The following is an 18,320-nucleotide window of genomic DNA, read 5'->3' as shown; positions in this document are numbered from 1 at the left end:
CCTATAGTGTTACTTAGTTAGCGAAGGTAAAGAAATTGTTAATTGCCGCCGTGTTCCATCCAACGCAGCAGGGATGTCATTTCACCGACGCTCAGCAGAGTGATGACTTTAAGTACACGTGTTTGTGTGCGTAAGTGAAAGAGCGAGAAAAATAAAATAAGGCATGGCTCTGTGTTTAGTCGATTACAGGGTGGATATGGGAGTGAGCCAGCACAAATTCATGGAAAGCTACATCAAGGATAGGGGTTGGAGTGGAGAGGGTTCACCTTGCCAATAACATGACATTTTCCACCAGCAATAATGCAGGCTTAATTCGGCTCTGAAGAGCATCTGGTGCAAATTGGACATAGTTGCTCTTTAGCATCATCCCATGAATGATAGGCCTATATTTATACCTCTCTCCAGTGTGATAACGGTGTGGGGTCTGCTGACGTGATGGACCGTTATTTACATGAGATTAACAGAATGTGGATTTACATTAAAAGTGTATGACAAGAATTGCCAGGAAAGCAGACTAAGTGTGTGTACACACTTATGCACATCTACATGCTCCTGACTGTGTTTGTGTTCACATGGATGTGTGTGCACCTGCATGTACCTGTGCATGTGTGTGCATGTGGTACCTGGGTGTGTGTCGTCGGGGGCCACTGAGGAGGAGCATGTTAACCAGAGGAGCAGCCGGTCCACCAGATGTTCCTATTCCCACTAGGCTTGTCACAAGTGGACCTTTACTTCTCTCCCTGCAGTACACACAAACACACCCACACCCACCCACACACACACACACACACAGGATTTCTTCAGTAGTCTATACATAGTACATGCACAGCAACACAGAATGGAAAACTACTTTATGCTGTTGCCATTGTAGATTTGCATACAATGAGGGTCTTGTTCAAAGGGTGCTGCAGTGACGAACATGTAAACACACCTGGCTTCAATTTTTCTTTTCACCAACAGTATTTTAGATGGTGTCCTTAGCAAGTCTGAAGCGTTTCTTCACAGCACTCAAGTGTGTATTGTAAATTTGTATTCTCAAAGTCAAAAGCATTCCTCACATAATGTGCGTATGTGAGGAATGCACCCTGTGTTTAGTAAGAAATAATTTCTTATGATGCTCTGCACACAGAACAGCACTTTTGACAATCACTGCCAATTCCCAGTGCCACTGGTTTATTTGCTCCCCTGCGCTTGGTGTAGTGGACTCATTCTCATCTTCATATACCATGGCTTGGTGCCTTTCATGGTGCCATGATCCTAGGTAGGGGATGTGGCCATTTGGAAATGTCATGAGAAAGGTCGAGACCATCATCACGGCCCAGTTCAACAGGCTGATTTATGAGGTTCTAGCAAATGAAATACAGTGGGGGGGTTAGTGGAACAAGTAGGCCCCTATAGTCACCCCAAAGGTCACCTAACTTAATTTCAATTAGGCCTAGGGGAGGCCAGGAAAATATGTCACTGGTGGAAAGAGTGCTGAGGAAATAGATTTACTTGTAATGACATGGTGTTTATGGGTATTAAGATAAGCCTAATCAGTTGAAGAAGGTGGCTGTGCTAGTACTGTATTGATTGACGAGTTTAGGAAGGAGATGCCAAATGAACTACTGAATTCCACAAAGTGGCACAAGCATATTGTTTATTATTTACAGAGGGAGAAAAATGCAAGTCCCAGTGCTTCCTCCACTCCCTATCAATCACACTGAATTGTTCCTGCACTGAATCCCATCAATTACTGCTTTCAGTGTGACACATGCAACACCAATTCTGATTAGCCAACAATTCTCTGGAAATAGCAGCATTGTAAAGAACAAACGGCTTGACATTTTAAATATTTATGTCAAAGTTTACCACCAAACCCAACTCCCTTCAGCCCACCTCCCCATCACTACGCTTCAAAATGAGTCACAAATTGCCAGCAAATGATTTCCTGCTCTGGGAGAATAACAGGGCCCCCACTCTGCCTTTGATTCAGACTCTTTTTTTCCCATCCTCTTTGTTAACCCATGCTGTCTGGCAGTCGCTCTTCTGGAATCCCTATTGATAGCTGTCTGACAGGGGGGGCTGGGGGGCTAAGTAGCCCAGAGGGGGTAGTGTGGTGTGCAGTTTGTGGTCTGTATGAAATGTGTTAGAATGTATGGCACTTTATGTATATCTGAATGAGTTTATTTCGTCCTGTGTGTGCCACCATGGTTCGTCAGAATCAGTGTTATGTCTTCAAATATGCCAACGAGTTACCAGGTGTGTGTGTGCGTAGATCTGCCTGTCTGTGTTTGGTGCAAGTCTGTTTGTGTGTAGGCATGTGTTTGTGTGTCTTGTGAGGGTGATGTGGCATGGAGGTCACTTCTGTCAGATCCAACATCCAGGCCCATGCTGTGATGTGAAGGGCACTGTCAAGAGACAACCACAAGGCAGCACAGGTACAGCTGCCCTCAGTGCTCTTTTTCCTCTGTGGCACACACACACACACACCCATGCTTTCTTTAAACTGACACACGATGGTGGGAAAGCCCCCCAAGGGCGAAAGCCCCAGGATTGTACAGTCTCTTCAAAACAAACACTACCGCCTACTTGTTGACTATGTTTGCTGGTGACAAGATCCGTGACGCTGCATATAACTGGGAAGACAGGACATCTTCACATACATTTTTGAGGGAGGATAAAAGCTCATACTGAACATATTTAGAGCCACATACTGAACTTTGGGAGATTAAAGGTTAAAAAAACAACAATAACCTGTGGGTGGATAAGACAGGATTTTAAAAGATATATACAACAGATGACCTCTTTCAGAGTCCAGAGTCCAGTTGTGTTTGTAAGACTTGAAAATCTGCCAAAAAGGATGTTGATAATGTTACAGAAAATAGAAATGTTGCCTCTGTCTGTCTCTGAGTGGAATAACAAAACGTAAAGGTCTATAAGTGAGAGTTTCTCTCACATGGATAAAAGGGCTTTGAATGTTAAGAACAAAGCAGGTGACAGTTTTCTCACACTAGTGCTCCGAGTTCATTTAAAGAACCTGATTTGGCCTTATCTCCGGATCTCAGGGAAAACTATTTACTCAGAACGTCTGCATCATACGTTTCTCCAGGAGTAAAGTAAATTATATAGCCAAAGCTCAAACCACTTGTTTAAGTGTGTGAGAGGAAAGCATTAGCAAAGTCATGGGGAGATCAATTCAGTGTAATGGAGGAGTGATCAGTAAAAGAACAAAACAAGTAGAGCCACAGCAGAATGTATAACCCATGCTCTTGTCCTCGTGGACGTGCTGGTGTTGGTCGAGATAGAGTGTGAGATACGGTGTGTGTGTGTGTGTGTGTGTGTGTGTGTGTGTGTGTGTGTGTGTGTGTGTGTGTGTGTGTGTGTGTGTGAGTGAATGAGTCTTCAACTTCTGAGTTTTGAACTTTTAGAAGTTTTCAGTGATTTGTTTGTTAGTCCTCACATGAAAACCACCCATAACTCTGGACCTGGACCCAGAAGTGCAGCTTGTAAAGGGTTAAGGGTAGAGGATGGATTGTGTCTGTCTGTCTGTCTGTCTGTCTGTCTGTCTGACTGCTGTGGTGTGTGTCTACAAATCTACCTCTCTGTTCACGTCTCAGTCAGTCTCTTTCTGTGGCTGTTCTCAGGCTGTACCCCTCCAGTGTACACTATGTCCACACTGCGGGAGAGCAGCTCTGAAACTTTAATGCTAATTGATCCCAGTGAAGAAGTGTGGACACAGGTGTGTTGCCGCAGGCCCTGGCTCTGACATGGATGCCAAGGGATTCTGGGTAACCGAGGGGCTTACAGGGCCAGAGCAGAAAGTGCCACTAGCCGCGGCACAAGTGACCCAGTTCTTTTCTAATCAGCACAGGTTTCATGTGCACAATTTGTGTGTGTGTGTGTGTGTGTGTGTGTGTACATCAGTCAGAGAGAGAAAAAGTATAATGGGCCTTTTCAGCCAAATAGTTTCAGAAAGTAAAGGGCCCCAGGAACTAAATCTAAAAGTTAATTCAGTGCATGTATGTCCGCATTTAAATTTCACCTTTAAAACGAGAAAGATTAAGCATATTAGACTAGTAGAATCAAAAGCAACCACTTCGTTTGACACATCATTGGATGGTTCCTCCGGCGGAAATGCAGGTAAAATGCAGAAAATGTTAGCCCCTGTGGTGGAAAAGGACCATAAGACTAGAGAACTTACAGTGAAATGCTCCTGTGTGTGTGCGTGCGTGCATAAGTTTGAGTCATGTACTATATGTGTGTTAGTTTTTGAACAAGTATGGTAATTGTGAGCCTTTGAGCCCCGGGAAAACCCACATCTAAATCAGACTCAAGCTGCTGTGTAACTCCCAGATTTTCGCTCTAAGTTTTCCGTCTTGATTGTGTGGGTGTGGGTGGGTGGTTGCATGTGTCTGCGTGCGCATGTGTTGGTCTGGATGGAAAAGAGACTTAGCTCTGCCAAGACGCAGGTGTGCGGATTAGGTGTGATCCCTTCTCATATTCTCAGTAGTATTTCTTATTTGATGGCTTTTCTGCCATGTAAATCTTATCAAAAACTAGCTAACAATAGCGGCACATTGACAGACGCCCAAGCATCTGGCGAGCCACCGCTCTGAATGTTCAAACTGCTGTGAACAACCTGTCTCCAGAAAGAGAGAAAATAACTGGGAAGGAAGCTCAAGGAGTTGTGCTCGCATGTAAGTGTTTGTGTTTTGTTGTGTGTGCGTGAAAGAGATGAGAGAGAGAGAGAGAGAAAGAGGGAGAGGAGGGGAGGAAAGTGCATGTTGATAGCCTCATAAATCATGAAACAGATAGTGCTGTATCTTAACCAGTGTTGAGCCAGGTGATGGCATGATGATGATCTGAATGCGCCTCTGCTTCTCCGGTTTCTGCTACCTCCGCTGACTTTGTTCCCTCACTCTGCTCAAAGATAGAAAGGAGAGAGGGAGAGAGGAGAGAAATAACTTTGGCCGGTACAGGGCTCCATTAAAGTGTGATGAGTGGCCTTAGTGAGGGGCTCTGTGTACAGCACTTTATTCAGGAACGATCACTTATTTATAGGTGTTGGAATTGTGTTGTTTGCTTGTTTTATTGAAAACCTTGTGGGTAAAGTGGCGGCAGGCCGCCTGGCATGTGAGCGCCACATCTCTGGAGGGCATCCCTGCAGAAAAATCTTCCTCCTTGATGAATAAGTGAAGGGGACAGATACATTTTTCATTCACACAGAATCCATTGTCACTTGAGATGTCTGGTCTGTGGGTATGTGTAGTCAACCTTCAGGCAGTTAAAAAACAAAAACAAAAAAAAAAGCATAACCTTCCTTAGACACTAGCACACATGCACAAACACACATACATAAAAGCGCATAATGTATATTCACGCAATCACAAATGCATGCAGAAACACACCCACATGCTCCATTCAGGTTGTGGACACCGTGGAGCTCTGATAGACTGACTGTCAGATGTTGTTAAGGAAGATAAATTAATTGGTGTTTACTGTGCAAGTGAGGTTATCAGTCGACAGACACATCTACAACCTTGTTGTAGAGAGGTGAATAAATTGCTATCTTTCTCTCAAAGCTTTTTTTAACCTTTTGCAGTCCAAAAAATGAAATTAATTTCTTGTGAGAAGGCCAATAACAAAAAATATCAAAAGAAACTGGCAAGATTGTGATGGTTTTAAGTAAAATACTGTGAATTTCAAAAGAAGTTTCACATAATTTCATTTGAAAGCTGCATCGCTACTGCTTCTTTAGACAGTATGTGTATATGCTCTGCGTCTCCCATCTCTACTTTAAGTCTTGTACACAAAAACTTACGTTGACAGTCACGCAGACGATGCACAAGCAACGACGTGAAGGTAGCAAAGTGTAGCCCATCGCAGCAAGGGTTGTGGTGTTTTGTGTACATGAGGGAGCATCTCTCAGTATGAATGATTTATATTAAAAGAAAAAGTGAAAAGTCTTTCTGGAAGCACACCCACCATGCTGAACAGAGGGGAGCATCCTCACATGGCCAAATGGGTCTGATGGTGATGGCGTGGAGGAGAGAGCAAGGCTGCTCGCTTGCAAAGCCGTCTATGATCTCCACCACCACTCTCACTGCGCGCTGGGACACATCAAAAAGGGAATTAATAAATAAATAACACACAACATCATGTTTTATTAACTTGGGTAAGGCATCAGTGGTGAGGGGGTCCTAGAGATTCCTGAGATTGGATGGCGGCTCGGGTTTTGTTTGCTGAAAAACTGTCCAACCATTGCAGATTATTTTTCAGAGAAAGTCTTTATTGAAGTGGGCCGTAAATGACAAAAAAGTAACTCTAGTCTGTACTCTAAACTTCTTCTGACTTCCACTTCTTCTGATTTCTGACTGATTTCTACATCATAATCTGATGGAGTTACTGTAAATAGATTATATAACGATCACTGCGCATTACAGTACAGCTGCAGGAGCCGTTATTTATTAATGTAATATGTAGCAACAGTAACTCCCCAGCTGATGTTTTAAAAACTTTATATGCATGTGAATGTACATTATTTGAAAACTCAGATGATTATTTTTATCATGCAGCACAGACAGACTGCAACTAACAGTTGTTTCATGATGATGATGAATCTGTCATTTCTTCTTTTCAACAAACCAATGAATTGTTTGGTCTATAAAATGTCAGAAAATACAGAAAAATCCTACAGCACAAACTGACATATTATAATTGCTAATTTTTTCCAACCGTCCAGATATTCAATGTGCAATTATATCAATTGGAGAGAAGCAGCAAATCTGCACATTTGAGAAGCTGGAACCATCACATGTTTTGCATTTTTGCTCAACAAATGACTCAAATGATTTAATTGTCAGAATTATTGACGATTCATTTTCTGTCGACTGACTCATCAGTTTATCAACTAATTGTTTCAACATTAGAAAACAGTGTCATATTAATAGGAAGGTTTTTAAAAAAAAAAAAAGAGTGATGGGCAGTGCTTCCCCCTTCCGTGTGTACTTGGATTGACACACATACTGTAAACTCTTCCTCAAAGAAGCACCTCTGGTTTCTTATCTTCTTCACCTACACCTGGTTTTGACAGAAATCCAGCCCTATTCCTAGAGATGGGGCTTTAACTATATTTTTGTTTACAGTGAGGGAGTTGCACTGCTTCCTTAACATGGCACAAACAGATGTTTGTTTCCATAACACCCTTCTTGGGTGAATGCAGGATGTTTTTATAGCCTGGCTTGTTGTATAAGTATTAATACTGCCAGCAAGATGCTGAGATTCAACTTGTCAGGTATTATCTCCACATCGCAAATGGATTACTGTATGTGTGTGCGTGACCGTGAGTGTGTGTGTGCACGCGTGTGTTTATGTATGTTTGTGTGTAATTGTGCGCGTGTGCTGCCAAACTTATTTGCGTTTCTGAAAATACGTGTCTGAGCATCATGCACCTGTGAGCGTGTGTTTGTGTGTCATCTTGAGTGCACTGTGAAGGTGTCATTGTGAAGCCTAGGCCCTGTAAGCTGTCAGACAGTGAGAGATGCTGCACCTCTAAAGGGCATGCTTTCTGGGCCTTTCCTGTCTATTATAAGCCCTGCAACACTCATCAAGGCTGTTGCAGTGCACCCCCATGTCCCTCAAGCAGCCACAGAGAAAAGCCACCTTTCTAACTAGGAGAGCCCTTGCCTCTAAACTTCACATACCCTTGTCTTCCATTTTGACATGATAAACGCAAGCAGCAGTAATGAGGCGTCGGGTTGTCAGGGCATCCATTTTGTTTTTCTCAAATCTGAGGAGAGGTAAAGAAGAGGTAAAGAATCCCACCCTATCTCCATTTTGAGACACCCAGTCCCTATTCTCTCCAAGCTACAGCTCCCTGCCAGTGCCAGGGGTTAGCACCTCATGGCATCCATACGTCACCTTGTGATTCACACTCACTAATTTAGACCCACCCAATCTGAAATCCTATGTGGGGGTTGGGATTTATAGGAAGCGATACATTTGCACTCAGAAGTGCCAGAGCTGAAGGTGGTGCTAGCACTGCAGCTAAGAGAGTCTGCACTGAGGCTAGCCAAAGATTGAGATGTGTCGCTATCTCGCCATCTGTAACAGTCATGCCTGGCGTCGTCAGAAACAGATCGCCTTGATACCAGCCACATCAAATCTCCAGTTTGCCAAGCAAATAGAATAAAACAATCTATCGATCTTGCCCCACCTCCCTGTGTATCAACACAATCCATCTGTGTTTATCAGGCTATCTGGCTTCCTATCTTTTGTTGTCTGCAGGCAGGCATTCTTTTCTTTTCTTCTCTTTTATTTTCTTCCTTCCTCCTCCCACATTTGTTTGGTGATCCATCAGCCTATTTACCTTATCATGCTGCCAAACCATCCATTTACGCTCCCATCTGTCTGTCAAACTATATCTTAGCTTCCATTTGTCTAACTATCTCTCTGTTTACTCGTTCACCTGTCAATCATGCGGCTTGCCTTGGCTGCCGCAGGTACCAGCACTCGTCTGACTGATGCTGTCTCTGACCTCGTCGGCTCAGAAGGCCGTCGGATAAAATAATTAGGTTCCTATCACTTCATCTAAAGTTTTACAATGTATTAACTACAGCACCATGTAATTATAGTAATACAGTTATGTCAGTTTCAGGGTTGCCATGAGACTAAATATATAGACAGGGGTTGTGAATTCTTTATGGTAGAAGGATGACCTGTTTTGATATACGAAGTGTTGTATGCTAAATTTCTTTTACTTGGGATGTAAAATATTAAAGTTGAGACTGTATTTTGACACATCATGTTTTTGCAGAATGTTATTTGTGATCTAGATAGCTCCCTCCAAAGAATCCAAACGGAAGCAGGTCACTGCTTTGGCTCGGTCCAGTTCAGATCCAGCCTCAGTGGAGCAAGCCAGGCACTGATGTCCATGCAGTCAGGGGGTCTGGCCTCCCACAGAGGCCCAATCAGTCTTATAGGGTCAGTGACCGCCCCCCCTAGGCACCAGAGTGCCTTGGCCTGATGGATTACTCTCTCCCCTGGCTCAGGCCTGAGAAACACGGGCCTCTGCTACAGGCCCCATCTGTGCTCTCCATGGGTCCAGCATGCCTTGTGGTCATAGTCTCAGGCTGCTGGTGAAGCCCCAAATCAGAAGCTTCAGTCTAGTGTACATGTTCTGGCACTGCTGGTAGCCCTCCATGCAAAAAGTCTACTTGAGCAAATTAAGATGTTAATTAGAGCTGCAATGATTAGTCGATTAACCGATGAGTACATTGAAAAAACTATATATCTGCAGATATTTTGAACTAAGACATTTTTCAAGCATGGCTCCAGGTTGCGGTAAATAAAATATTTTGGGGGGTTTTGACTGTCGGTCAGACAAAACAAGACATTTGATGATGCTACCATGGACTCTAGGATATTGTGATTGGCACATTCACTGTTTTCTGATGTTTTATAGACCATAAAACAATTAATCTATTAATCAAGCAAATAATCAACAGGGTCATTGATTTTGAAAATAATTCTCAGTTGCATCCCTAGAGGTAATGTTTAAACGTAGTGGAAATGCTCCTGCCCCCTGTACTGCACATCCTAATACCACTCGACGTCTAAGCTACACTGTATACTTCAGTGTTGTCTTAAAGTCAGGAGATAATGTCAAAGTAAAGTAAACTCGAACAGCAGGCAAACAGGTGGGCAACGCTTAGCAGTTTCAGGCATTTACTGTCAAGGATATTTGTTTTCTTTCATGGTTATACTTAGGTTGAAGCCTGCCTCCTGAAACTTGACTGCTGAGAGGACAATCATGAATGGGAGTTTTGCTTCAGGCACTGATCGATTGCGAAAGTGTTTTCATATAACTGTTCATTTGGGCTGTGTGTGCCTCTGCTGCATCCCAGAATGCCAAGAGGCATTGTTCCGTGACAGAGGAATCAAGTCCAGCAGAGATATTTTAAGGAGATTTCTGAACCTGAGGGGCCCAATGAGGAATCTGTGCTACCAGTTCCCTGTCAGGCTCGTTGTTTTCAATCACAAGCTGCAAAGAGACAGATGGATTTATTTATTTTTTTAAGATTACCACACACACAGATTCACGCAGAGCTTAAAGTGCATATAGTACACATAAGTTTTACATGCACAAACACACACCCTCTTTTCTTCTCTCCTGCTGTGTCGCTGGTGGGACCTATCAAAGCTTACCTGCTGAGGAGATAAACTAGTACTTTTCTTCCTACTAAATGAATGTATATGAACATGTGCAGTGATTTCCTACTGAAATATATTTTGTGCCAAGCAGTCAGTAGGCAATACTGTGGGGCTGTTAAGGGGTAGTAAGTTAATGTATGCACGTTATACTGTATGTATGTGGAAGCATGACGGAGGAATAGGCTGTATTTAAGCACAATATGTCTGACAATAACAGCACTGCGAGTAGAGATGGGGCTACTTGTAAGAAGGGAAAAAAGCATCCCTGATGCCATTCTTTGAGTGACGTGCACAGCCCAGTTATTGTCAAAGGGAGTCTGGAACGTAAATGGAATCTAGGGATAGCGAGTCGTGAGAGGCTGTTTGGGGAAAGAATGGCTATATTCACAATCTGGGTCAGTCACCAGCATTTGCCAAGCATGCACATCACAGTACCCACTGAGATAGAGTGGTGATAGAAGCATGGAAAGATTAACCACATCCCTGTGCTGTCAAAACCGATTGCACGTGTTGTGACCACCCTGCTCTTTGCGAACCTCTCCTCGTTACCGTTTATCTCAACAGACTGTCAGTTAAACTCACTTTGCCTCCAAACTCTGTATACAAACTGTCAAGCAGGAATGTGAACTTGTATACATGTATTCCTAATATGAAAAATATGAGATTTAGCATCCATTCCGATTTAAAATGTGGGTTTAGATTGCTGTCTGTGCGTCCCGGGTGTTTAGAAATCACAAGTGGCCGGCTTTTTGTAGTAAACCCGAATCAGAATCAGAATCAGAAACTGTTTATTGCCAAGTAACATACATTACAAGGAATTTGCTGAGGTCTGAAGGTGCTATTGTTTTGATAACAAATAAGTAGAATATAAAAGCTAAAATAAGAATAAGAATAAAAATAAAAATAAAAAATAAGATAAGATAAATAACAACAGTGCAGTGACCAGAATAAAGTAAAGTGTCCAGATAGGGGGTGGGTGCGTTAATGTTACGCAGTGGGGACAGGGGTGATGTACGTTAATATAACGAATAGAGTAAACATTTGCGGTAATCAGTAATAAGGGGGATTAAAAAGAGAAAAGTATGAGAGGGCAAAAGAAGGAAATTGAAAAAGAGAAAAAAGCGAGACAAAGAAATACTGTGTGTATAAAAGAGTGAGAAACACAGAGAGTGGGAGAATTTCAGTATCTTGCCTCAGCATGTTTATCCAGGCCTGTCTTAGGCATTTCCCTCTGTCATGCCATTCTGATCGCCTCTGCCTGCCATGGCATGCTGAGAAAACATACCAAAACACATCAAGCATCGGATTGCAGCCCCCTCGCGTGAGATCCCCTCACATTTGTACACTAATAAAAAAATAAAAAAAACACTGGCTAAAGGTGATTCATAGTTGAGGAACACAACTTGAGAGAGAAGTCAATGCAGTTTCTCCATAAACCTCCGCAGATATAATGCAGCTAAAAGGCATGTTGTGTTTCGACTACGAGGATCTCACGTTCAGTTGACTTTGATTTGAAAATAACATAATAATGTTTGTTCCCCAGAGAATTTATCTCTGTCTTTCAAGGACACATAGGAAATCAATAACTGAAAATGTTGGTGAGGCAGAATGAGAGGAACTGGATGTGTCAATAAAGTAAATTAGATAAAGAAATGTGATTAAAAGAAAAGAAAACAGTATTCAGTGATGGCAAAACTACATGTTTTCAAGCAAAATATTTCCCCATTAATGTGGGACACACACATGCAATTAGGGTGTATAAGTTCAACATTTAAAACAAGATGAAAATTACATTCAAATATCAATTACAAAATTCATACCAAAAAAATGGATTTTAAAATGCAACAATTTCTTGTTTTAGTTTTTTACTTACTTACAGAAACTCTTCCACAAAATCATAATTTCTCTCTTCAGCTTTTGTTACCAGAAGCAAGATTACCTTAGTTGACCGTAAACTACAATAAACATTATCTTTTTGCAGCAGGAAAAACTTTTGGATGCCAAAGAGAAGAAAGTGTAATAGTGCAGTAGCTGACAGAAGGCGTGTTGGGCTTTTAATCCTGATATCTTCCGTCCTGCATTGCTTGTATACATTTCAGCTGCTTGTTGTATCAATGAGTGACTTGTACATCAGATAGAAAAGAGTCACTACACTCTTTCTTCTTTGACCCACCCACCGTCCTACCCCCCTTCCCCCAGTCCTCCATTTTTCTAGCTCTCCACAACTGAACTTACCTTTTCTTCAGTTGCACTATTTTTCCCTCCCCTGCTCCTTGTTTGGAGTGATTACTCTTACCAGTGAACGAGGGGCTGTGTTTGCCACGACTGTAGTTTTGCGATACCCGGCCCATAACTTTCAGAGGGAAGAAATAGCTTCTCTCCCTCTGCATCCCATTTATACACCGTATCTTGTTTCTGTGTAGGGAGTTCCATTACTCTGTAGCTTGGAGGCTGGCAGAGGGGAAAGAGGGGGGGAAGGGGAGGTGGAGGAGATGAAAAGAGGTGATAGAAGGTTGCGGCGGTTGCTGCTGCTAGTGCTGCAGACACTCTCCCACTCGACAGAGAGGCAAACACAACATGTTGATGCGCAGCGAGCACAGATTTAATCACCTTTATTATATTTTATCTCATCAAAATATTAAGTGCACTCTGAGGGAATTAGACAAAGGCAGTGACATGTCAGAGAAATGTTGTCACTGCTCACTTGTTTAGCACAAAAGACAGCGAATGCATGAATTGCATGAATGCAGAGATATTGTACAATAGATGCAGCTCCAGTCCTGCCTCATGATGCGTCCTGTTTGCCTTCTGCAGCTATTTGCACACATGATTGGTGATTATGTGAACCTGACCTTGTTATTGTGGCCTTGATGAATGCGAGTACCATGTTTAGATGTTGGCCCAGAGTCTGATTTTACCCAGATGATATTTAACTAACATAGCACAATCCCTCTAAAAGGCTTCCTGTTTGTACTGGCCACTGAGAGGTAATTCCTCAAAGTATCCCATGCTGAAAGCGTCTGATAGATGACTGGCAGCTTCTCCTTCTTTTGCGGTTCATAGAGGCTTATCATGATGTAATTCTACGTAATTAGCCAAAGATGACAGCAACACAAAAGTCATTATGATATTTAATCTCTTTTGGGGAATCCACTAGGGAAACTGCAGCTCTATCGTCTATCATAACATGAAATGACATCTCACTGGAGGCCCTCCAAACAGGCAGGAGAAGGTTGGAGTTGACTGCGCCGGCTTAAGGCCTCTGCTTTAGCTGTTTAGTAATCTTGGCGTCCTCTCCTCGTCCTATTACCCTTGTCTTATTCAGAGCCTCTCCCTTGTGGCAGGGATCATCATGATATACACGCAAGGATGTGCTTGTGTGTGTTAGAAACAGAGGGGGAGTGTGTTCCTCAAAGCAATGCACTGAGCCGTTTCTCTGTGTAGAGCTTGAACACTTAAGCAACAATGTACTTATTTCTGTGTGTGTGTGTGTGTGTGTGTGTCTGTGTGTGAGAGAGAGAGAGAGAGAGAGAGAGGAAGAGATAGTGTATGCGTGTGTGTGTGTGTGTGTGTGTGTCAGTGACTTCCTCCTCCATCTGCCCACCCTCATTGAAATCCTCAGTGCATTTAGTAACATTTTGAGAAACGGTGCCAGCCAGCATTTAATTAAGTTCTGGTATGCCAACATCTCCCTGCTGAAACATGGAATACCTGCTCTTCTTTTTGTCAATTTCTTCTTCTGTTCTTGTGCTCCTCTGTGTCGTGCCTACTGTAACTCGGAAAGATGTTGCCTCTGGGAGAAGCAGGTAAAGAAGCCATCAAAACCAATGCGTGTAGAAAGAGTTGCAATCAGTGCTCCAAAAACCGTATAGTTTGTCTTTTGTGTGGATCTCTCCTCCTATCCCCCTGCCTCACTTTGTTTCCCTCCCCGTCTGCATGTGTGTGTGTGTGTGTGTGTGTGTGTGTGTTTGCGCTTGAAGCATTCAATTCAGTAGAGGCTAGTAGTGATGTTTCTCTCCCAGTAGAAATGGCAGCTGTTTGTTCAATTGTTGTGATAGATTGATGTGGGGTGGGAAGGGATGGGCTTTTATGCACCTGAAGATAGGAACAGAAAAGTCTTTATGAGAAGCCAATCGCTCTCCGTTCAAGGATCCTCTGGTGGGAGATGCATTTCCCTGGAAGTTTTTTCCCTTTTTTGCAAAGTCTTTGATGAAAGCAATTCAGGAAATTGAGCGAGATGCAGTCCCCCCCCCCCCCCCCCCCCACCAAAAGGGCACTTTTTTATTTGTCATTCCATGAAAAGCGGCCCTACTCTATGGCATTGTTCGTGTGCAGTCTCAACAAGTGGTCACACTAATGGTCTACATTGTTTTCAGTTTACACAGCGTACAAAATGGCTGCCTCTTCATACACCTGTTCTTTGAATCAATACTAAGGCTCACTATAAGTATGCTGTATTGGTGACAAGAGCTGATCATGAGTTGGAGTCCAGAGTGCTTTTGCTTATTTGACCGTAACAAGATATCAAAAATTATAGGTTACTGTAAACAAACTACTTGATACAAACTAGACTTTACGTTATATTTCAATAAAAATGAGACTTTTTAAAAGGTTGGTTTGATGGTGGATATTCTGTATATAATGTGTTGTATAATGTGACTCAAAAAATGTATATCTTGTTGTACTTGACTGGAAAAAATAGTGTTAGTGCAGCCCCTGTTCAAACCCCCAGTAGTTGTATTTTTTTTTATAGATCTGTTTGTGGATTGTTCCAGTTTGTCTTTTATGATTTCACTTGTCTCCCGGTTCATTTAAGGCCTTTTTTGTATAGTCTTCTCTTTGATCCTTTCTGCTGTCTCTCCACCCCCCATCCTATTTACTGTAATAGATGTAGCCCAGGGTGACCCCACATTAGAGAGAGGGTCTGTATTCTCCCAGCTCCGTTTTTTATGCTCCTCTTGCCCAGAAATGAGGTTACAGCAATTGGGCTAGCAAGTGATTGGCAAGGATGGATTGTGTATGATCTACTTTTTTTTCTTCTTCAATTCTGTCCCCATTCTTTCTTTTTATTTGTGTACTATGTACTATGTTTGTTTTGAAAGGAGGCAGGTTGTATAAATCCTGTTCACAGACTGAAGCACAACCTGTGGACGTACAAAGAGTGCATGGATAATTAGTGATGATGTTTTGTGGACACGGTGCCTGAACATGTTAGCTTTAGCGATCAGCTACTGTATATGAATCTATGTTACACGGAAAGAAGCAGAGAATACAGAACCTTTCATCCCTTCTTTTTTTTTTAAACATCTCGATCTGTCTTCTTTTCGCTCTTTCTGCTCCTTCCCTCTCTCCTCCTGTGCACCATCTGCATGATGCTTTGTATCCAATCTAAAGGAGAGCTTTCTGTTCTGGGTGGGAGTCTGTGTGTGTGTGTGTGTGTGTGTGTGTGTGTGTGTGTGTGTGTGTGTGTGTGTGTGTGTGTGTGTTCGTGTATGTTCCTAGCCATCACAGTCACTCTCAGCTCATTACCTGACATGATGGATGAAGCGAGTGCCATTAAACAACGCCCAGCCCAGGACGCCTGGCACCCTACAGCTGGCACTGACTAATGGGCATAGCGGTGGCGGCGCGCTTGGAAACACCAGGGAGTCCTATGTGGGTGTGCCTGCAGTCATCTCCATGGCTATGCTTCCTGGTTCTGTCCAGCCCCACCTGCCACCTGGCTGCCCAGCGGATGCCATGGGCATTTCTGGGCAGGCATGGCTGGATAGCATGGGAGGCAGTGTTTGTATGACTCTGTCATAGCACTGGCAACTGAGAAAACCCCAAAGTGATATTGGCCCTGCTTTCTGACCACAAACACAGCAGTGAAACATTCAGTGCCACCAATCACCGGGTATAAAGGAGCTACTTATTTTTTACTTCTGATTTTATTTCATTTTCAATTTTTGGATCAAAGGTTTGTATCCTGACATGTTGTACCATTTGATCTCACAAAGAAACAGGTCTTGTGGTCCTTATCTTTCTGTGTTCTATATGTACTGTATATATAGTCTTATCATTTCTCCTGCCTCCTCTTGTTTTCTGTGTGTACCGACATGTGTGCATTTACTTTGTCTTCTGTGCATATGCTGCATCTAATGTGAGAGTAGTTGAGGGGCTCTTGAGTGGAAGCCTGGATCAGGAGCTATGACACCAGACACAAGCACCTCAACTCCAGCAGCTTCTTCTGTTTCTCCATCCTCCCCTGCTGCTTGCCTCTCAATCAGCCTGGATTTGCTTCATGTTGTTTCTTCTCTCCTTACCGTCCCTTTTCTCTGACTCCCTTAGTTTCTCTATACAGTCTTTCATTTAGTTGTGCTCCTGTGTGCCTGTGTGGATCAATGCGACAACACTTTCTTGTTCTTTCTCAGTCTCACTCTTTGTTCCTCTTTCTTTTTTTCTGAACAGACAACCGCCGCGCAGTCCTGGAAAGGTCTCGTTCACGCCACAACGCAAATCACCAAGCTCGATGATCGCCCGCGCCTACCACAAGACGCTAGATAAGTGCCAAAGAGGCCTGCGAGGTGGAGACCTGGAAGACATCTGAAGGCGGGAGAGACCAGCCCTCACACACACACACACACACACACACACACACACACACACAGCCCCAAGTGTGGAACGAAAATGCCTGAAGAAGCCACAGAGTTGAAGAATCTACAGTACATCATACACAGACATTTAATTTTCATGCTGTTCGTCTGACGCCTTACATATTTATTCAGTACTTTCTCATCACTCCAAATGTTCATGTCCTCTCTAGATAGTTTGATTTATAAAAGAAAAAGATTAAAAAAAATCACATCTTTAAGGTTGCTGCAGAAATGAAAGGTTTTCATTGCTTGGTAATTCTTTCTTGCAAGTCCAAGCCTTCTACTAATCCTTTTTTTAATCAAAATACTACAGTTCAGTCTTGACATAAAACATGCAGTGTGTTGAAATCAGACATTCTGCCAAGTAGGACTGCACCGTAGTGTATGCTCGTCATCCTGAAAAACGAACCGCATACAGTACGTTCATGAAAGGAGCAGCAGGCCAGCTGTCCTTTAAACGGAAGACTTTAAACGGATTCAACACCCATGTTGGCAAATCCTACAGCCTGCTGACGTTTTCTTCAACACACTCACTGAACTCTTAACGGAAGAGGGAGTGGTTGTATAAAACTGTCAATCCTTCCTTCAACCGACATCAAAACTATTTTTACTAAGAAATGTCCACATGACTCATATAACTTCATTACATATCCCACAAAGCCACAAGAGATGGCCCCCTGTCTGCTACGATTGTTTCAGAGCATGTGACTCATGGATCTTGAAACTGTAATCTCCTTTTTGACAAGATGCATTTTATTTTTAGTTGTGTAATATCTAACCGATGCCTCCGGGTGCTGATCTCTGTCCCAAGGTCGCTTTTGCTGTTAACACGAGAGACTGACACATTTCTAAATGCAAATAACTGCCTAGAGAAGCTAACATGACCCTTTGACCTTTCCTGCTGTCACACAGGTTTTCAGTGGGGGGTGGTTGATTATACAAAGGTATTACAACATTTTTAATAGCAATCTATTTCAATCTCTTATTTTTATCTGAAGACTCTAAAAATAAGTCCAGAAATTACATCTGTTTGGAGACCAGTGGTGAAAAGTAAAAAAGAAATAAAAAAAAAATAGATAAATAAGCTCTGTAGGAAAACCAAGACATACAGGGTCAAACGAACACAGTTTAGATATATTTTACCAAGTCGAACAGACGTGTAATTAATATAAACAGGGCTAAGCAGCTTAAAGATTCACAGCTGTGATTTCAATGGATACATTTTTATTGTAGAACAAAATGTGAAATGTTTTTAGTCTTACACGAACCACAGGAAGTATTTTATTCATAAATTTAAAAAAAAATAAAAAATCTTTGGGGGAAAAAAGCACTCAAAATCTACTGAGGGAATCCACGGCTCAAACACTAAAGGGGTTTAGGACTACAAACTCTAACACTCTATTAAAGACCCGGTTTCCTGGTGGGATGTGTGCAGTCATGACTAACTACTTTACATCTGTTTTCGGTAACATCTCCCACCACCACCGAAAC

At 42.6% G+C, this 18,320-nt stretch overlaps 1 protein-coding gene across 1 annotated transcript in view; it reads left to right on the top strand.

The window, feature by feature from the left end:
- diaph2 (diaphanous-related formin 2) overlaps positions 1–16,981 on the top strand; it is a 347,338-nt gene extending 330,357 nt beyond the window's left edge. Inside the window, exon 30 of the mRNA XM_070913036.1 lies at positions 16,645–16,981. Within this exon, the coding sequence (XP_070769137.1) occupies positions 16,645–16,709 (65 nt within the window). The 3' untranslated portion in view covers positions 16,710–16,981. The remainder of the gene's footprint in view (positions 1–16,644) is intronic.
- The last annotated feature ends 1,339 nt before the right edge of the window (positions 16,982–18,320 follow it).

Source organism: Enoplosus armatus, chromosome 10 (genome assembly GCF_043641665.1).
Source record: "Enoplosus armatus isolate fEnoArm2 chromosome 10, fEnoArm2.hap1, whole genome shotgun sequence".
NCBI classification, from domain to species: domain Eukaryota; kingdom Metazoa; phylum Chordata; class Actinopteri; order Centrarchiformes; family Enoplosidae; genus Enoplosus; species Enoplosus armatus.
This window is presented reverse-complemented; position numbering and strand designations above follow the sequence as displayed.